The following is a 22,140-nucleotide window of genomic DNA, read 5'->3' as shown; positions in this document are numbered from 1 at the left end:
CTTCCTCCCAAAACTTCAGATAAGAGCACCTGGTTTCCATTCAAGAGAGGGGTAGGGGTATGATTCTGGGGCAACAGTTTTGGTAACAATTAGAAGCTTAATCTAAACTCATAAATGAAACTCAGTGGAATTTCAGGCCTCATTCAAGGTGGGGAGTGAGGGTTTTGCAGGATAGTGGAAAACACCCCACCAAGAGGCAGGAAAAAATGCCTCTGAAAAAGATAGTCAAAAGGATAGAGATTCTGGCCCTTTCTCTCCTTGTTGGTCCACAACCTCAGGAAGTTCCCCAGGTGAAACCACTGCACACACACACACCCAGAGACCCCACCCCCCAGAAGGGCAAGGAAAGAATGAAGAGGCAAGGCATTCCTCATTGGTAGGTGGCAGTTTTAATAAGTAATAATAAAAGGAACTTATATTGGTGGTTTGTCTTGGGCATCCACTTGCCAGCATCTTAAGAATTTACATAGAGGCCTTAAGGGGCGAAGGGGGCCTCACTTCCGTAGAGTCCAGAAGGTTTCAATGACACATTACTCTCTCAAGGCTGCATCCTTCAAGTAGCACCTAGCTCAGAACAGTGGGTAGAATGTACATTCCATATCCCAGGCAGAAGGGATAAGGAGACTTTCCCTCAGTCTGCTTCCTGGGTAAACCCGAGACCACATTCAATGAATCACTCCCTCAACATTCCTTAAGTTGAGTTGTTAGGTTTAAATCTATTTAAACCGAAGACATGCTGGATTTAGGAAACCTGCGGCGGATATGGAGAGGGCTGTGAGAATGCAGGCGCCTCCCTCTTGTGGGACGCGGGCTAAGGACACTACATGTCTGAGGAAGGATGTCCTTGCGGACTCGGACGAACCTCAGGAACAAACGGTGGATGCCGAGCGAACACTGTGCAACCTCGCCTGCAGAAAACGCCGGCGCTGGATTTCCGGCACCGCCCCTGTCCCTCCAGGAACTTCCGCCTCGGCCTGCAGTGGGCGGTCCGCGGGAAGCCACGCCCAGTTCCTCTGCCCGGTCTCTAGCCACCGCCACGAGGACGGCATGGCAGGGGCTGAGTTGCGGGCGGCGCTGGAGCAGCGGCTCGCCGCCCTGGCCATCCGCACAGAGGTCGTGGAGCACCCGGAGGTGAGACGCTCCCGCTAGGACTACCCCGGGAGGGAGTGGGCTCTACTGCAGCGTCTGCGAGGCGGAGCCGCTGAGACTAGACGTCCCGGGGCGGGGGAGGGCGGGGGGTGGTGTGTCACTGTACCACGAAAGAAAGTCCGTTCCTAAGGCATTTCCCGGAATCCAGAGTAGAGAGGGATCTGAATGCACCATTGAGTGCATCTCCACTTGGACTCTGCTGTTATTATGAAAAAACCTGTTTTCCTTTTGGAGCGATTTTTTTTTTTTTAAATTTTGGGAACTAGTGCAACGTATTTGGAGAAGGCAATGGCACCCCACTCCAGTACTCTTGCCTGGAAAACCCCATGGATGGAGGAGCCTGGTAGGCTGCAGTTTATGGGGTCGCTGAGAGTCGGATACGACTGAGCGACTTCACTTTCCCTTTTCATTTTCATGCATTGGAGAAGGAAATGGCAACCCACTCCAGTGTTCTTGACTGGAGAATCCCAGGGACGGGGGAGCCTGGTGGGCTGCTGTCCATGGGGTCGCACAGAGTCGGACATGACTGAAGTGACTTAGCAGTAGCAGTGCAACATATTGAGAACTTCTGCATCTCAAACTGGCCTGGGTATGTAAGTTGCCAAGCAGTAAAACGTTTCTGCAGTGGCTATGAAGCATGCGGGACACCAAGGTTAAGAGTTTGGTATCTTTTAACGATTCAGTTGATTGATGGAGATTTTTTGTTTTTTCAAGTATCTCACGTAGCCAGTATATAACTTGAGTGTTGGGAAGATACAGTTTTTGCCTAACTTTTGAGTAACAGCTCCTGATAACTAGCTAGATAACGGTGATAATCTTCAAAGGGTAGAGAAATTCATCAAAACTATTATTTTCTTTGACCCTTTTGCCTCCCTTATGGTCGATACTCTCTCCCTTTTTACTGTGCATATTGCCAGCTTTTCTGATGTTCTTTTTATATTAGTCCAGGCTCTCATTCCCTGCCCTCAGTCCATCTCTAGTTATATTTTATAGAGTGGAGATTGTACTTAGGTCTGGATGGAATGCCAAGGAATAGGAGTCTGGGCTGCTATAACCCCCCCCCCCCCCCCCGCCTTTTCATTGGAGTACAGTTGATTTACAGTGTTGTGAGGGCTGCTATAAACTCGACTAAAAGTCTAAAGGAAAAACAAAAATAGCATTTTAGAAATGTGAAGGTTTAGCCAGCATATTGGAATGGAGAACTGGCCCAAGAGAAACTACTTGAGGTCCGAGATGAGATATAATTATTTGATAATACGCTGGGAATCAGAGAAGGCAATGGCACCCCACTCTAGTACTCTTGCCTGGAGAATCCCAGGGACAGGGGAGCCTGGTGGGCTGCTGTCTGTGTGGTCACACAGAGTCAGACACGACTGAAGCGACTTAGCAGCAGTAGCAGCAGGCTGGGAATGGGTTGCTACCAGTAATATCCAGGACACCGAGTACTCCCTAACCTCGCTGTTTAGACCCAGCAAGCAATGTATATATAATTGTATGTTTGCAGTGTACATGCATGTTAAACTTCTCATGTGGTATTTTACAGGTGTTTACAGTTGAAGAAATGATGCCTCATATCCAGCATTTGAAAGGAGCACACAGTAAGAACTTATTTCTTAAGGACAAAAAGAAAAAAGGCTATTGGCTGGTGACAGTTCTTCATGATAGACAAATTAATTTAAATGATCTCGCCAAGCAGTTAGGTGTTGGGAGTGGAAACCTGCGGTTTGCTGATGAAGCAGCCATGCTAGAAAAACTGAAAGTTGGCCAAGGTTGTGCCACCCCATTGGCACTCTTCTGTGATGATGGAGATGTGAAGTTTGTTCTGGATTCTGCCTTTTTGGAAGGTGGACATGAAAAGGTGTACTTTCATCCAATGACCAATGCTGCAACCATGGGATTGAGCCCTGAAGACTTTCTCACATTTGTGAAGAACACAGGACATGATCCCATAATATTAAACTTTGATAAAAACTAATTGGGCTGAAGTTCAGAGTATTTATTTCTGAAAGCTGTTTTTCTTACTTGTAATTATAAAAAGCATTAAAAGTGGGAAGATATATCTAGCACTCGGTTTGGTGACTACCTGAACTATTTGAGAAAGACTATCTCATCTTAAAGTTCTTTTTTTTTTTTTTAATATATTGAGGTAGCTTTAGTCAGGCCAGAGGTTCCACCCTCCCCATCCCCATGGCTACTACTTATTAGAAGAATGCCTTCATTAATATCAGGAGTTCCCTGGTTGCCTTGTGGTTAGGAATCCAGGCTTTCACTGCCTGGCCCAGGTTCAGTGCCTGGTCATAGGAACTGAGATTCCCGCACGCAGCAGGGTGGCCAAAAAAGAATAAATTAACATCAAAACTAAGATTATTTATCTAAGATTAACTGTCTTACATCTTATTATACTTGAAAAAAAGCAAGTTGCAAAAATAGCATATGTAAAATTATACATGTGATAGTGTACATACAGGGGAAAAAATAAAAAATAATACGGGAAGACATTAAATTGTAAATAGTAGTTATCTCGAGGGAATGAGGATTAAGGAATAAGAATTTCCCAGCAGTATAATTAAACAAGGGGGCAAGGGAAAACCTTTCTGTTACTGAGTGTTTGTTTTTAAACCAATGCTTTTCCCCAGTGAAAAAATAAGCTAATTTTTTAAATAAAATTCTATCTTTAGAATATCTTAATCTAGAAAAACCCTCAAAGTAGGGATAGAAAATATGCCATAATCATTATACTAATGAAATTACATTTTAACTCAGGAGCAGAACATACAGAGGCCATTAAGAAGGATTTGTTTAGTCTTTGTTCAGAGGTTAGAAATTTGAACATGCTTGAACAAGTTTCTTCTGTCCTTTAGGCTATATTAAATTGACTCATTTTTCAACTATGCATCTAAAAAGTGTAAGATAAATTTTATACACATATAAACAAAAATGTGTAAGAACCCAGGATTAGGTATTGTCAGTTGCCATATAGAAGCTAGTTCAAAAACAGTGAGGAAAATTAATATACTTTTTCACCTCTCTTAAACTCAAATAAGACCCTAATTGAGGGTCTGAGTAGGCTACAAAACAGCCTAGAGGACTTAGGAAAATTCTCATTTCCTTTAGTACAATCGGATATTTGACAGAGAAACGTTTCTTCCTAAGACTGAACATGCAGTAATTGCCTCTGGTAGAGAAATTGTATTTAATTTGTACCAATTTGCATTACTGAAAGGCAAAGGTAAAACTTGTCATTTTTCAACATATGTGGTTAGAGACTACAAGTCTACTGATGGCAGAATTTTTATAAAATATAGATGAGTGAGTTAGTAAGTTAGATGAGTTAGTAAGGAATATCTTCCATCAATGAAAACATTCTGAGATGCTACACTGGTTTTTGCCTACTTGGTATTATATCTCTAAGAAAGAGGAAATTTAGGTTGCTTTGAATATAAAATGAAGGTTTACTGAATAGAATCAAAGACACTGAGGACCTCAGGACACTGGTCTAACTATTCTCACCTTAGAGTGAAAATAGGCCCAGAAAGACTGACCTGCCCAATGACACAAGTCATCTCTTATCTTAACATTATGCCTCCCAAAGTCTATGTGAAAATGAAAAGAGACTGATGTGTATAATCTATTATTGTAATGACACTTCTGGGATTGACAAAACTAATAGACTCTTCTCTTTCTCCCAAAACCTCTCATACTCATCCCAAAGCGATTAGAACAGAGGTAAACAAAATTATGTCTGAAAATTGGTTTTCTAGGGCAAAGAGAAAGGAAAGAATAATACTTGGTTAAATTATATGTTACGATTGCTAACCACTTGTTATAAAAATCATCTCATACCAGTTTGATAAGTGAATGTTAAACCAACTTAATTTTTTTAGGAGAAATAAAAGTTAAAAACTAAAATGAAAAATGTTTTTGAAAAAAGATCAGCCAAATGATGGAGTCTTTTTTGTTATGAACTGGATTTTTTGTTATCAACTGTGGCTTTAATATAGCCAAGTAATAAACATTTTGCCATTTAACTCCAGATTTCTCAGTAGCGTTATTTTAAAGGAAATGTTACAGCTCTTGTATTATTTGATTTGGTATTTAATAACAGTTTAAGTACAATGGCAAACACTGAAAGAGAGAACCCTTAGAAAAGAAAGACAATTTAAAATCAGGTTTTGTTAAAGGGTGTTATAAGTGCAACTTTATCCATAAGCATTCCTTTTAAGGCATTTTCACTGTTGTCCACATATCTCAACTTGTACATCAAGGTTTATATTATAAAATGGGCTCCGTCTGTATTATTCATTCAAGGCTTAAAGAAAAAAACATGTCAGGACTAAGAGTAGCAGGAAAAAAAACCCACAAAACTTCACTTTTCTCAAAAAAGTAACTTAAAGTACAAAAGTTATTTAGCATACATTATTACTCCTCATTGTAATTCCAGATTTGGTACAATATCTTTTTCACTTCCTGACATAAACTGTTAAGACAGTACAGGCTGTAATACTTCATTTGTGAGGTGGCTGCAATTCTGTAATATGCACAGTGATTTTTAAATAGGCTCTTACCATGCCTTGCATGAAAGGTGCTACATACAAACCTGTTTCGTGAACTCTTTGGTAACCACCAGTTCAAAAACTTGGACTGAACATTTCCACATTGCCAGATCTGAAGCACTTTATCGGAGCTCTGGGCCGAAGCTATTACCCTGTATATAAATTCTTTAGTTTCCAAGGGGGATTAGAGCCAGATAATTAAAATCATGTCAGGCGCCAGTCAGGAAAGTGGCCCCAGTTATTGTACTTTCTAGTTGGCTACATGGTTTTGTTTGGCAGAAGTAGTTTAAGGAAAAAGCATGACTTCCTACTAAGTTTGCTTCTGACGCTATGTTTTGGAAATGGTAAAATACTCATGTGGTTATCTAGTCCTTTCTTGAAATGGTATGAAAAAGGTGATCAATGTGATTTGAGAATATGCCTACTTTTTGCAGTCTCAAGTGTTCTCTTGGTTGTCTTGCTGCATTTTCTGAGTCAGCCCTTTACAGGCTACCCTTAAGCATTTTCTAACTGAAGCAATAATGTGTTGCTTCAGTCAGCAGGGTCTCTGTTTTAGGATATTAGTGTCCTGGAGAGATCAAGCTGTGGTGTCACACACCCTCACTGGACTACCTCCTACTCATTAAATTTCAACTTGAAGCAAATGTCCTGGGATGTGTCCTAGTTGTGCAAATTAGATGCTAGTTAATATAAATCTAAGTTACACACTTATTGTATTTAGCTAAAACATAATTTCTATATTTACTCTCAATTTATCCACCTAAAAATGAATTTACAGTTTTTACATGCAGACATCTCTAGACTGCCACGATGCCCATTATCAATCTGATACTTGAATATAGGAAATCATGATGGAGACATGTTTCACAGTCTAGAGAATAGGTTTTAAATATGTCTGTTGTGCAATATTTGTATCTTAGTAAGAATCCTTTGTATTTATATTTACATAGCACCTTTCATCCAAGAATTTAAAAGTGATTTAACTTTACAGCATTATTTGGTGGCAAAACCCAACTTCCATTTCAGTTTCTTTTCAACTATACATGCCGTATTTCTTTTCATTAATGGTCTTTCTGAAAGTAGACTATGAACACAACACTGTTACTGGCCTACCAAAGAGGGGAAAAAAAGAGAAGGGCATGAGGAAGGAGGGGGAGAGGGAGACACATTTCTCATGGCTACTAGGTTAGTGATGAAACACACAGTTCATAAACCACACACTATGGAATTATTCCAAAAAGATTTTTAGAGCTGGTAGTGAGAGCCTAAGAAGTACATTGTTAAAATTAAAAAATCAGTATCTTTCTCATTTCAGACCTTTAAGATTATGCATATATTTATGTTAAATAATGAATTTGCATTAATATGTATCAATGCAATTTTTGATTTCATAAGAAAATAAAACTGTGATAGAAAATTGGAACTACAAAAAAATTGATGTTTCCCTGGGTTAACTAAATTTACTTTTTTGTGCTTCTCTCAAATGTAAAACAAATGCATACAAATATTTCAAAAGTACTGATAACAGTTACCAACTTTAATGTAGTCTTATAAAGGACAAAACCAAAAATTCGTATTAATAAGTGATAACCTTAATAATAAATGAGTTCCTGGCAAAATGAGGATCGTAGTAAATTATTTACATTATTTTTGCCATAAGAAAACTTCTTAAGCAACAGTCAGCTCTCAAGTTAAAAAAAACGTACATACATAACCCAACACTAAAGAAGGGAAATGAATTCAAACACAATAGCTTTATCTTGGGAATGTCTTTTTCTAGAAAACCACCTTACTAAAAAAAACGTTTCAGAAAAACACATTCTAATTACCTTGGATCCATGTGTGAATGAATTACTTAGTGTTTCTTAGCAGGGAATATGGAAATATTAATATCATTGTAAATTTTTTTATAACTCCTATCATGGATTTTTCAGTTATTTCATAAACTGAGTTTCTTTTGCAGTGCATCAAAATAATCGGCTTAAAAATAAGAGAATACCAACACATGCAGTCTGCTAACCAAATAAGGCTCTGACATGCCTAAACAATGTTCTCTGTATCTTGATATATAGTACATTCCACAGCATACTACAGCATTTAATTTAGGTTTACACAACTAAATATAAATGGCTAGACTTAGGCTACTACTTAGCAGAAGCATTAAGCAAACATGGATAAATTCATAAACAAATGATGAAAGAAGTATATTGTTCTTGGAGTACTTCTTGAACCCTTAAAACACTTGGTCCTTAGCGAGAGAACATGCTTTATTCAGTAGATCTTAACAGTACAATGTACATAATAAGTCATAAAAACCTTCTAAAAATTTTGGCAGTTGACTCCAGTAGTGCTCCTTGATTCAAGGAAGGAATGAAGGTTTGTATTTCTTTCCTGCTCTAGTCACGAAGGATTGTTAAGTCTCCTTAAAGATTTTAAAAAATGATTCCTATAGTTGGGTGTCTTGTTACTTCAGAAATAAAGGCTTCACACTGAGAAACTGAAGGACACTTTTCTCTCTGTATTTAGTTGGAAAGTAGAAAGAAAGAAAATATAAGAAAAGTTTGAAGATAAGAGATATAAAATACAGAGCAACCACTAAAAGAACAGCATGCACCAGATACTTTTACAGGGATAAGAGTGACAGAGTCAGAGAATTTGTCTAAGCAGCTCTTCATAGAAAAGACATTTAATTTATTCTCCTCAATTACCAAGAACATTGCACAGAAGTTATATTCCTACTAGAAAGATTTTAAACTGAAAAAGTAATTTCTAAAACATTATTCATTAGTAAAATCAAATTTAAATTGAGGGGAAAAATATTTTTAAAGATTGTTTTCCTGCACTAAAGGGCTTCCCGGGTAGCTCGAATGGTAAAGAATCTGCCTGCAATGCGGGAGACCCGGATTTGATCCTATGTTGGGACGATCCCCTGGAGAAGGGCAAGGCAACCCACTCCAGTATTCTTGCCTGGAAAATTCCATGGACAGAGGAGCCTGGTGGGCTACAGTCCATGGGGTTGCAAAGAGTCGGACACAACTGAGCGTGCACTGATGGCCAAAAGCTTTGAGGAATCACGTAATTTCGATTTACTAATCAGACAGACAGAAAATCATGAATGAAGCAAGCAATATTTACATCTGTTAATGCAATGTGCACTTGTTCTTATACTTAATGCAGTTAGTTTGTATAAATGAGATTAATCTCATTTACATTTTAAGCAAGAAACTCACCACTTGGCCCACATGTCATGTAGTGGGGTTATAGAATTAGGAGCTTTGTTGTTCCCTAGACCTGCTTTTTGAATTTCTGTTTTCTTGTACTTTGTCCACATCTGCAGGAGAAAAGCATTTCATGTTATTTAATGAAAAGCTAAACATACAATTCATGAAGATAAGAAACTAAAGAGCTCTCATTGTGAAGGGCAAGGAGAAAGAATCTAATTCTGGAAATGTTATTAATCTGATAGACATCTCTACTTAAAGACTGATTTACATGTTTTAAAAGCTATAAATAATAATGCCCTCTTGGTGTCTGATAGGTTTATGATGTTTATTTACTAAATGGTCACATATAGTTTTAAAGTAAAAAATCATCTTGCATGCAGCAGCAGAAACATCAACAATGAAATATTTGTATTGTTTAATAAGAAAACCAGGCCTTGAGGCTTACTTTGTAGGAAAATATATCTACTTACACTGTTAGAGTTATAACTACTCTGGTCAAAGGGGACCCAAAGCCTAACATGAATTTACAATGCCACAAATAATAAGGGTATCATTTCTAGAAACCTAAGCCAGGAGTATGAAAGCTACTCAATTTCATCTAAAATTAGGGTACTAATACAGGCATACCTCGGAGATAATGGCAGGTTTGGTTCCAGACTACTATAATAAAGTGAATTTTGCAATAAAGCGAGTCACATGAATTTTTAGTTTCCCAATGCATGTAAGTAACAATGTACATATCTAAGTACAAAATACTTTATTGCTAAAAAGAGCTATCCATTATCTGAGCCTTTAGCAAAATCATAATTTTTTTTGCAATAGTAACATCAAAGATCACCGATCACCATAACAAATATAACAATAATGAGAAAGTTAGAAATATTCTGAGAACTCCCAAAATGTGACAGAGACATGAAGTGAGCAAATACTGTTGGAATACTGGCACTGATAGGCTTGTCTGACAGAACTGCCACAAACCTTCAGTTTGTTGGGAAAAAACCCCACAATATTTGTGAAGTGTAAGAAAGCACAGTAAAACGAGGTATGCCTGTAATCCTCTGTGAAGTTGGAGAATATGGAGCTGTCTCGAAAAAAGTACAGTTATTCAACCGAGTCAGAGCTGCTTCACTTTGATTGGAAAATAACTTTTTTTTTTTAATTGGGGCATCTTGTAAGATTTCATTTATAGAAGGTATTATGTTGATTTTTTTAAGAGTTTGGGAAACACTAGCTCTATACAATTTCTAAGGCTCTTATCACTGCTAAAAATGTGATTTCAAGTGCTATCAAGAAACACTGGTAAAATAGTGTTTTAAGGGAATTTTATGACCTTACACCTGGTGACAGTTTCTGGAGGAAATATCACCTATACTCTCTGACAGTCCTCAAGACACATGGACATGGTATGTCTCTCTCTGTCTTACATGCACAACGTATATGTTCTTTTGGAAAACATGCTGTATATGTTACTACAGTCATCTGGGTTAGAAATGCTTCTTTCCTATAACTCTAACATTGTAAAATAATCAGTGTTTACCATATAGTAGCATATAATTTCTCAATGTATTTTAATAAATAATCTTTTTAAAAATTCTTATTATCAGGTTATGAAGAAAGAAAAGGGACACCAAAAATATTTTAAATGTTAGGACTAATTGTGAAATAAGCGATACATGGATTGATGTTTTCATGTAGATAAAATATATTAAAGTGGTACTAAAAATAAGAAAATTTCTGATTGTTTATTTGATGATCTGCACTGGAAGCTTTTTTTTTTTTTTTTTTTAAGTAAAAGGCGAAAGATTTATTCGATCTGAAGTGAAACCAACACATTGGAAGCATTTTTAGTAAGAGCTGGCTGTGAGAAAAGAAGTATGGTCAAAGATATAAACAGAAGGGGCCTAGGCCTGAAATGATCTTGTGTAAGTACAAGAGAATAGGGCAATTTACAAAGGATACAAATTTCCTTCTTTTCGTTTCCTTTTTTTTAAAAAAAATGTTTGCCCGTGCTGTGAGGCTTGCAGGGTCTTAATTCTGTGACCAGGGATTGAACACAGGTCCTCAGCAGCGAAACTTGCAGAGTCCTAACCACTGGACTGCCGGCGAATTCCCGGGTCACACATTTCATTAAGCAAAGATTCTTTAGAAACTTTCTCTGGCCCAATGAATAACAATAATAATTTACTATAAAAACACCGGCTTTTCCCCCCATTCCTTGAGACTCAGGAGGGCCAAAGCAACAGCCTTTTGCTTTTTTTTTTTTCTCCTTTCTCCCTTACCAAGGGTTGAAGGAAGGGATCCATCCTTATTGTTCAGAGGCATCAACTCCCTCCCCTAAATCAGGCTGAGAAGGAACCAGCCAGCTCTTCCCTCCTCCTGGTTGTTTTTCTTTCCCACCCCAGTTTATTTTTTGTTTCCCTGCTCCCCCTACCTCTGAAGCCATTTTATGAACTGTCATGTGCCACCTGAGCCTCCAGTAAAAACAAAAACGGGCAAAAAAAAAAAAAAAATTTACTATAACAACACATGTAAAATAATAATTTTCTCCTTGTTTATTAAGTTACATTTCAAATCATTTTTTCTAGATGCCAGGCTGCATTACTGTCAGTGATATTTAGGCTGAATCAAGAGAGCAAAAACATTTCAGAGATAGAGCTAAGGTATACTTCTCCAGAAGTGAGTGAGTCAGGGTTATGGGTTTCTTGGGGCTTTCTTTTTTGTTGTTTTATTCTGGAAGTTAGAAACTCAATTTTGGCTGATTCTGTTTTAAAATGCTATGACCACAGGAAGATAATTTTAAAGTTTATGACATGAATCAGAGTTAGCAAATATTTTCTCTATCTTTTATGATTATTTTTTAGCTAAGAGGGTGCAATTATTCTTAGTTTTAAAATTTTTTCTACTAGAAACATGTCTGTTTGTTTATATGGTTATAAACACTAATTTTACATTTTATTTTAGCACAATGTACTCATTTTAGAAAATTCTGTTTTTAGGACATATGTAACTTAGCAATAAATTATAGAATTATTTAAGTAACAATCTTCACTACTCAGTAAACTTGCTACCCTTTTAAAAGAGAAGTAAAAATGCAAATTTCCCACACACTGAGTATGATTTGCTTTATTTCTCTTTGATTCTACAGTAAAAAAAACCCTGAAAAAACTACTGTGTTAACTGATTCCAAGTAAAAAAGTCATCCTGAAAGAAAGATAGTACTTGAACTCTTCTGTTTATCAAATGAAGAAAAGTGCAGGGAAGAAATAGACTATAAATGCTCCTTGTCACTGTATAAGTCACATTTAAATTCAATGTTTTTTTTTTTTTTTCAAATTACACTAAATTTATGAGTACTAACAACATTTTAAATCTGAACAATTTTATAAATATGGGCAGTAGTTAATATTTTTTATGTAAAGTGTTGACTTATTAACTATTTCTTTGAAAATAAAACAGCAGGGCAGAAGGCAAAATTAAATGGGAAAAGAAAATGACATCTTTTTAACATATTTTCCTTACTAATACTGTACATGTACAATATGAATTGCACGTTTTGGGGAAAAAAAGGAAAGGACAAGAGAGAGGGAGAGAGGGAAAGGGGAGCAAAAGGGACAATGAGCATTCTTTTTTGGAATCAACAAATGTGACTTGGAAATGCCTTCTTAGTAATTATAGCATGCAACCATTTTAACATGCTTCCAGGTATCAAAGTAACAATCTCTTACTGGGGACAAGAAATGTGAAAGAGGAGCATGTATTGTTAAGGTTCTTGAAGTCATGCAGAAAATGTACAATGTAATTAATAGTTCATGCAGGCTTTGCTGTGGTTACATAATCGTATTTATATACATGCCACAATGTACACTTGAACACTATGCCACAACTTAAAAATAAAAATATAAACCTAGTCAAATGATTCTTTTCAACAGCAGCTCTTCAAATCAGATTAGAGAAGCATAGTGTGTATCAAATGACACCAGTATTACATTGTGCAGGTTTGATCATACACAACCATATTCATACCAAACCGTTTGATTATCCTCAGAAACCAACAATGCAGCTTCTGTGTCATCAGGATAGAGGCATGCAGGAGTGGTAAGATTACTATTGTCTACAGAGGATTGTGGATTAATGCTACCGTGGCTCTGATGATCAGAAAACTGCTCATTATCTTTCTGAGCGGTTTTTTCCAAAGAAGCAGAAGCCTGGTCAGTTACTCTGGTGACTGGTCTGGGAGGTAACCCACTTATGTTACTAACTAATTCTGTATTCAGGGATAAAAATGGCTGAGCTGGATGAGCCACAGTAAAGGATTCTAGGCTATCTGTAGCTGATCTTCCAAATGCATCATTAGACATATTAATCATGGCAAAAGTTTGATTTAGAAGATGTGACCTTTCAGTTCTTGAGTTTCTGGCCTGGGTATGTGGAGACTGGGGCTTGTCTGTAGCTAAATAATTTTGTGCTTGAGAACCTAGAGCAGATGTCGGACTGTGAAGTGTATGAGAGGACCACTGGTGTAAACAGTACTCACTAGATGTCGCAGTGATGCTGCTATCAGCAGTAGCTGGTGGTGAATCAACTGACATAGGTAGTCTACTGTCCTTGGTCAAAAAGTCATGGATGCTTGTCCTTCGAGTAGTTCCTTCGGCAGTAGAGATAACACTGCTTGCACGAGGTAAAGTGGCATAGGGATTACTATCTTTTGATTGTCGTGACAGAGAAGTTTCTTTTATTAATTTTATCTTTCCTTGAGCGCCTCGTGTAGGCTTTCCTGAAGAACTCATGAAACAGGCATCTTCAGCCTTCTGAGGACCAGATCTCACAAACTGTTCAGGCTTAGTTGTCCGTCTATCATGGAAGTCTCCTGGAGTTTTTCCACTTACTGACCTGGCCAGACCACAGCTAACTGGTTTGTTTTTTCCCAAAAAGTCAGAAGAGACAGACAAACTTTTCATTACTTCATCTAAAAGATTCTCTTGACTTGAGGGCTTTAGCTGTTAAAAATAAAAATAAAAATCAAAGCAGATTAGTGAATACAGCCATACTTTTGCTTTCCTGATATGGTAGACTATAAAAAATTGCTAATGTCTCTAAACACTCCTTAACTTTAAAAAAAAAAAAAAGGCTCTAAAGTTCAACCATAGAAATTTAACTTATAGTGTCCATTTAAATTAAGGTCACCATAGATAAAACCAACCTGCATTGAGGTAAGCTTGTTGCTTTCTTCCAAAAACTGTTGTAGAGTAACAACTTCACTTCCAGGGGAACCAGTTTTGGTCTTATGATGTGCCCGACTCTCTTGAGTTCTGTGCTGGAGCGCTGGGCTTGATCTGGTCTGTCTTTTCAAGTACTGGACTGGACTGCTACCGCTGCTGGACCACGCCTCGTGCTCATGAAGCAGGCTGAATTCCCCACTGCTGTGGCTTGGTGGCCTGCTCTGGATATTAACTGCACCTGCTTTAAGAGTAAATGGTGTGTTAAAAGTTCAATAATAGACACAGGATTAATACTATGTAAGTTCTGATAATTTATTGACTGGATTCTTATGAATAGCCAAAATGACTTTCCAAGCTTTATTCAGAAATACGTTAATCTTTCATCAGTCTAAAAACTGTCTACCACAGCACGCTTCCTTATTTGTCACGATGACAAATACTGTAAGCTCCACAAGGGCAAACACTTGCTTTCACCACCAGACCCAGAACCTGAACATATACATCAGGCACTCAATACATTTGATGAGTAAATGAATCAATAAACAAGGCAGTAATACATTTTTAAAATTTCAGGTTAAAAAACTGTAAAACACCTTATAATTGTTAAAAAAAATTTTGTTGTTGTTTTAGTCAGGAAGTCACGTCTGACTCTTTTGTGACCCCATGGACTGTAGCCCACCAGGTTCCTCTCTCCATGGGGTTTCCAGGCAAGAATTCTGAAGTGGGCTGCCATTTCCTTCTCTAAGGGATCTTCTTGACCTTTAGATCTCCTGGATTGGCAGGCAGATTCTTTACCACTGAGCCACCAGGGAAGCCCAAAATATGATTATATGAATTTTAAATTGAGAATGTTAAAACCAAACACTAATAATTCTAATTCTTTGACTTTCTATGAAGTCTATGTTCCTTATTTGAAGGCTTCTCTGTTCATTCTAAATGAATAACCTTAAAGAGTGTGATAACCTAGAGGGGTGGAAGGTGGAAGGGAGATTCAAGAGGGAGGGAACGAACGTATGTCTATCTATGGCCGATTCATGCTGATGTATGGCAGAAACCAACACAACACTGTAAAGCCATTATCCTCCAACCAACAATAAAAAGTAAAAAAATAATCTTAAGAAAATTTTTTAAAATTTAAATAGCAAGCATCTAAGGAAAGTCAAATGGAGACACGACATAATTAACTTAGAAAATTCCAGTAAAAATCAAGTATGTAGTATCTCATTCTTTATTTAATGTCTGAAAAATCTGATTCTCCCTGCTTTCCACTGTCAGTATGATAGCTTTAAACACTCAGTTGAGGCTGAACAATGATAAAGAATGCAAGTTACTAGTTCTGGAAAAAAGCTCCCCAAAGTTTATGCTATTCCTTAAAAGTGCTTATTCATTTTGATCAATCGCAAACTGTGTAGAAGCATCAAGATGGAAAACGCAACTTTCCACGGTTTCCTAATCACAGAGAATAAAGTAGGTCATGAAAGATTTTGGCTCAAACTATGTAACATTTTGTAGGAAAAAAATTTTCTTAAAATTTCAAATCAGAAAAGGCTTCTTCACACTTCAGGTAATATTTTTCTAAAGGATATAAGAACATGATTATAAACATGAAAAAATAATCACTTGAAATCAGATTTTCAGATCATTGCAACTATTAAAATTATAACTGAGACAAAATTATTCTATAATACAGAAAAGCAATAGAACAAATGCACTCATTATAATTTAACAATTCTGTAGAAAATAACTACTTTAACAAACTTTTATAATCTATTAAATAATTCCAGAATTTGAGTAGGCAGTATACCTTTAAGAAAAAAGGTATCAGTTGATACTTCCAGACATTCACATAAAATTTCAGCTTGGAATGCACATTAAAAAGGTATCTTGAACTAATTTCTTCTTTATATGAGATATATGCATCCATTTGGCACTTGTTACACTCACACAAACACAATTGTCTTCTCAAATTAAAAAAATATATTCCTCCTTATTTCGTGGATAAACAAAGCTAAAAGTATTTCTAAAACATTTTCTGTGAGTTCAGTGTACAAGTATCATGAGAAAATTAAGGCCAACCATTTTCATGACAAAGACAAAATGTAAGAAAGTAAGAACTTACAGATACTTTTGAAATAGAAAGATAACAAGAAAAAGATTTTACCTGTGAAGATGAAAAATGGAAACTAAAATAACTGCTCCTGTTTTTACATTTGTACACATTGAAATACATTTGTATTACAATGTGAAAAGCATAAAATATTCCAAGGAACTATGTTCCAAACACAGATGATTTGGATTTCATTTTACCCAGAAACTTAATCAATTTCCCACTTTTTCACAAATCTGGAAATGGATGGAGCATATTAGTAAATTTACCTACAGCATACCTTTGACTTCATGGAGTGAAGCATTATTATTGCTATTGCTAGTGGATGTTCTGCCACTATCAAGGCTGGCTGGTCTCGAAGCTAAATGAAAAAATCAGGAGACAGTGATAAAACTTGCAGCTGAAGACACTGAACTTTACATTCTGATTACAGAATGCTTTGAGGAAGCAATCATGCATACTTTCACAGACTGAGCATGCCCACAGAGAGTTGAGTCTTATAGACTAGCGAGCAAAGGCATTTCCAGATAGTTCAGTTAAACAATTGAGAACAGGACACTTCTGAGACAACAGCTGAGATTCAAACAAAAGAAGATAAAGTGAATAATACATTTGGAAATGGATTTCTAGACGGATAACAGGACTGTTGTAGTTGAACAGAATGACATGTCCCCAAAGGAAAAAAAAAAAGCTAGTGATTAGGTCACAAAAGATCAGACAAGGAACCCTGCACATTGCAGAGATGCCACGAACAGGAGGAATATAAGCATCTGCAGAGTTAATGTCTTGTATTCCTATCCATACAAGGGAAACAACTGCACCGTTAACACGGCCCACCCTGCTTCCTAAAATCCTGCTCACATATGAAATTTCTTTAACGTATTTCTTTACATATAAATTCATTCCTTTTCCTTTTTTTTTTTTTGGTTAATAATTTAGTTTGGTAAGAGAAGACGTTCCAGTCAGAAACTAAAAACTGAAATGCTCAACACTGCAGAAAATGTGGTTTCTTAGAGTCTGTCCTTTACCAGAGTAAGTATTTTTAAAACGAAATATGAAATTATCTCTAATAACTTTATGCCAAAATGGCAACAAAATTACCTTTAAGCATTGTGTAGACATACTTTATATATGACCTTGACTAAAGTAGACACAGACTATTTAGATGAAGTAATAACCTTATAAAAGGAAAAAGGGAGTATTAGGTTTGAAGAAATGGCAGAAGGAGCTATGAGATGCAGGTTAGAGAAAACATGCTTGCTGGCAATGCCACATTCATGAGGTCAATGCAAGAGTCTTAGCATTCTCATTCTGTATGTAATATGTACTTGCTAAATAAAGTTCATATCTTACCATGAACTCTTGATCCCGTACTAGAATCATCACTAATACCTTGTGGACTTACGTCTTCAAAGGATGTAGTATCTATGTAAAATAGTAGAATGGATATAAAATTTTTTTAACAAAAAAAATTGTAACATTTTATTTATGCAGAATATGGAAATTTTTAAATCATGTACAGTGCATCTTGATTTAACATATTTCATATACTCAATCAGAAACTGGAATAGGAGTAAGAAACAGAGTAACTCTGATGTGAGTTGACTTGCTTAAGGAAAATACCAGAAGCACTGAAACAACCTCCCTGTGACCCTGCAAAGTGAAGCAAGAGCCTGGGTTGTTCTGTGTGGTTCCCTGATGTTGTAGTGTTTCTAGGTTTTTTGTTTGTTTGTTTTAAAGCTTCTATCACTCTCTCCTTTTCTTTCTTTTACTTGGTTTACATTTCCATTTCTTGTTAGTTCATTAGCTGTTTATTATGAAAGACCTAGGAAAGATGTAGTTATCTGTATGATGTTTTAAATTTTTGAAATGATTTGAAAATTCTCTCAGATTAAATCCAGACTGTTTTGATAATTATTTCAGGTTGCTGCTGTCAAAAAAAGTAAACATCGAAAGTCAAATAAAAATTCCTGTTGCCAACAGTTACACCACAGTGCAAATAGCAGACGGCCTATACCTTTATTATTAACCAACTGCTTGGATCTGAAGCCTGTAGAAGAGTTGACAGTTGAAAAGTTGATGGCTGTAGTAGAGAAGGCCATAGCTCCCAATTCTTTTCTCCTTTTACCCGTTGAAATATCATCAGGAACCTCCAAATTCTCAGTACTACCTGTCCACTGTCCTCCTGCTAGGACCATGGACTGCACCAGGTCATTCATGGCTGGGATGCAAATAAAAGCAAATGAATCAGCATGGTTAATGTACTTGCTCTTATTTCTGTTTTGTATTGATTATTGTCTATGGATTAATGTAAGTGAAATAAAAAACTAACCACAAGGTCATTTGAATTACGACATGCATTTAGCTGTATGAAATGAGGAGGCCAAAGCTTGATAAACTTCAGTAAATAATTTTATCACCCTCCACCCCCTTTAGAGGTAGGAAAAGGAATTTTACTCAGTACAACTGCCTTTTGAGCAGTGATGTGCAATGTAATTAGAAGCCTTCAAAATGTGGTTTTGTGGTGACAAAAATGGAATGAATAAAGGTAAGATGGAGAGCAATTCTTTACAGCATCACTACTGAAAATGATAAAGAGTCCTTGGTCAGAGCAGGTTACTGAAGAAATTATTCATTTTATGAATCAAATAAGTATACCAGTCAATAAAAACCTGAAAGAGAGGATATCCAGTGACAGACATTTAATGCGATTAATTACCCATTCCACTTAAAAAAAGAAAAACCAGAGTATCAGTATATAAAGAATGACAAACATTTTCAAGGATTACAGGCCATTTTATTTATTTATTTAATCCTAGTTCATTAAGAAAATAAATACCTAATGCTAAAGGTTTTGTTATATTTTCTTTAAGCAAATTTCTTTGGGAAGAAATCTTTATGGCATATAAAATTAAAGTTTTTTTTCTGCCAACTTTTAGAAAGCACTGGAAATTTATAAGTATATTACATGTATGACTAAACATATGCATGTATATGTATAAATGAACATACATATAATGCAGATTCAGTGCCAGTTTTGAAAAAAAAAATTCTTCCAGCTCCATGGGTTACAGGAAGACTGCACTTTGCAAAATAAGAAAATTGGCACAGTCCAGAGAATGGTTAGTGAAAATTAGTAATGGAAGCCAGTGTAGTCATTTGAAAGAAGCTGAACTGTCATAAAGTCTTACACATGGAACGACGGTAGCAGGCCTTCATTTTGTCTTTATCCTTCGGTCTGTTCCTCAAAAAGGGCAGTCTTTTCAGTGCAACCACTTTAATGTCAGAGCATGAGAAAAAACAGAAACAGAAAAATGAAAGAAAAAAGGGAGAAGAACAGATGGGAGTTAAATGTTGAAATTAAGGACAGAAATGAATGTCTGAGTTTCAGCTATGTAAGCTACACTACAGCTATTATTCTCGTGCTGCTGAGTGATTATGAAATATGAAATATGTACTTTGATACTTTAAAATACTTGGGAAAGCACTGAAGACAATGGTGAAAAACATATACTTAGAAAACCTGGACTGACTGAAGTCCTATAAATACAGGAAATGATAAGAACTACTTACTGAAGGAACAATTTTTCTAGTTAAGTTGTAAAGACAGATAGACCTATATTACTAGGGCCACTCTTGGTGGACCAGGGAGCGTATGTGATGAAAATGTAGAAGGCTTTTCACGCCTCTGTTTTAACTCTGCTTTCTGTCATGCCAAGTGGCATGTGGGATCTTCATTCCCCAACCAAGGATCGCACCTGTGCTGCCTACAGTGGAAGCACATGGAGTCTGAACCACTGGACCACCAGGAAGTCCCCATTTTCTTTAACTTTTTAAATTATAAGGTTTTATTTTGGAAAAAAATAATTTAGGAAAATGTACATCCTGTATTTTAGCAAAATACCTCAACAAAAACTAAGGTGTTCCAGGATGTCTAAAATAACCTAAAGAAACTTTTAAAACTCTCATTATTTCTTTAAATGTTAACAAAGAAAATAGGAAACTACTTCTTGGTTTAAACTGAACTCTGATGCATTATTTAGAAGCACCACAGAAATATATATTCTTCTAAGACAAATCTTTCAAAAGATGGCATGAGCAATTATATTAATTTCATTTTGCAAAAGATTGGCTGGAAGAAAAAACAGAAGTATTTTGATAGTAGCTTTTAAGCTCTGATAGCCTAAAAAATAAGGAGGCATCCTAAAAAGCAAGCAAAAATGATAGAAAATTATGTATTTATAACATTTTTAGATATTTTGAAGGGCTTTGGGAGTCAGTGTATTTAAAACAATCATAGCACGACACAGGGAAATTATCAATATATGAATGAAAATTAGGATTATAACTACAGTAGGAGTCATTAACATAAAAATTTAAATGTTCACTAGAGTAACATTCTTAAGCTATACTTTAATAAGATTTTAATGGAAAATATTATTATACCTCTTTGGAGCTGCAATTTAAGAGGCAGGGAAAAAACTCACATTAAGATTTAAAAGCATATTGCATACAGCCTTAATAACTAGGCTCTTTCTTACGGTTTGCTCTTATCTTATAAATAATAAGAAGCTCTTTTGACAAACTGACAAGTATCACTCATTAAGGAGAATGCAGACATACAGCTTTTTAACTTACTTATTTGATTGCTATTAAGAATAGTCATGACTCATTTAAACTTTTTGTTTCTAGCTCGGAAAACACAGCTGTTTTCAATGATTAAAAAGAAATGAACTGAAAGCAATGTAAAAATGGACACTTAGCTAAAACAAAGCTGAATGGTTGCAACATGCACATGTCTTGTTTAGCTACTTTCTTTTTCTGTTTTCAACTGTTTTCCATAGACTGCTTTACTGACACTCTTCCAAATGGAAAGGATAAGAGGAGTTTTATATTTGCCAGTGGTGGAAAGTGATCATTCTTATGGCAATTAGTTTGTAGACATACAATGTTCGCTTCCCAAACTATATTGAAATTATGGGAACATTAGAATGGTGGGGTTTTCTGCTTATTTTTAAAATTCTAAAACTGAATAACTGCTGGAAAGAAGAGTATTACTTCCTTCTGATTTTTACTCTGGATGTTTCCAGCATAGAGTATGAAGGAATGACAGACTGAGAATTTAAGATGACCTTAAAAAAGACTGTTGTACCTTTCTTATATATATTCTCCTACTTGAATTATCTTCCTTTAATTAAAAAAATTATATATACCCATGACCATTTCTCATTAAATCAGATGCCAGATATTTTATATCCAAAGGTAGTAGATAAAATTGAATCATCTGGCACCTTTTTAGGGAAAACTTGATCTAAACCAGACTAATCTTATGAGAACAGATAGAACTAAACCACTTTCTTATAACACAAACATGTTTTATATGCAAAGGTAGTAGATAAAATTGAATCATCTGGCACCTTTTTAGGGAAAACTTGATCTAAACCAGACTAATTTTATGAGAACAGATAGAACTAAACCACTTTCTTATAACACAAACACGTTTGTATGTGTGCATGTATGAATATGGTACTCATGTACGTGTATGATTTTTTGTTGCTTACTTGTGGATTCTAGTTCTTAGGGTGCTATAGCTGTATTCTTAAATACAGCCTATAATGAATGTCTAATCTCTTACACTCTAAAACACTGTCTTTTCAGAGATAATTCCCCTGAGGACAAAACCATGTCTATACAGTTTTTTGAGTGTTTTGAGAGCTGCCCATACAGAGTCTATCCCTGGGAGAAGTAGTGGCTGCTTTTGCCTGCTATTTACTTCTAAAGAGTAATATTGAAATGTATATATTATTACATACAAATGTATACATATATATAGTATCTATCTTGTACATACATCTTATGTATAAACATACACACATATATATGCTTTT

At 36.1% G+C, this 22,140-nt stretch overlaps 2 protein-coding genes across 9 annotated transcripts in view; one reads left to right on the top strand and one right to left on the bottom strand.

Annotated features, from left to right (window-relative positions):
* On the top strand, positions 1-3,212 carry LOC147363296 (prolyl-tRNA synthetase associated domain-containing protein 1). The gene is made up of 2 exons (XM_086326833.1): positions 1-1,131; positions 2,693-3,212. Exons 1-2 carry the CDS (start codon positions 763-765, stop codon positions 3,122-3,124), a joined length of 801 nt encoding a protein of 266 aa, XP_086182959.1. The 5' UTR covers positions 1-762; the 3' UTR covers positions 3,125-3,212.
* Positions 3,213-5,226: 2,014 nt separating this feature from the next.
* CCDC88A (coiled-coil and HOOK domain protein 88A) overlaps positions 5,227-22,140 on the bottom strand; it is a 118,818-nt gene continuing 101,904 nt past the window's right edge. The window contains exons 26-33 of one of the 8 annotated variants that reach the window (XM_086326828.1): positions 19,444-19,527; positions 18,270-18,473; positions 17,606-17,677; positions 16,533-16,613; positions 14,127-14,386; positions 13,461-13,923; positions 8,933-9,033; positions 5,227-8,218 (exon numbers count right to left, since the gene is read on the bottom strand). In XM_086326828.1, coding sequence (XP_086182954.1) covers positions 8,969-9,033; positions 13,461-13,923; positions 14,127-14,386; positions 16,533-16,613; positions 17,606-17,677; positions 18,270-18,473; positions 19,444-19,527 — 1,229 coding nt within the window. In that variant the 3' untranslated portion in view covers positions 5,227-8,218; positions 8,933-8,968. Of the gene's footprint in view, positions 8,219-8,932; positions 9,034-10,944; positions 13,924-14,126; positions 14,387-16,532; positions 16,614-17,605; positions 17,678-18,269; positions 18,474-19,443; positions 19,528-22,140 lie in introns of those variants that run through there. The other 7 variants (XM_086326829.1, XM_086326830.1, XM_086326831.1 and 4 more) reach the window with 7 other exon arrangements.

This window comes from Bos grunniens, chromosome 11, assembly GCF_055505025.1.
Source record: "Bos grunniens cultivar Pamir isolate PY7600 chromosome 11, Bosgru_T2T1.0, whole genome shotgun sequence".
NCBI classification, from domain to species: Eukaryota; Metazoa; Chordata; class Mammalia; order Artiodactyla; family Bovidae; genus Bos; species Bos grunniens.
Note: the sequence above shows the minus strand (reverse complement) of the source record. Positions and strands in the feature narration are given on the sequence as shown.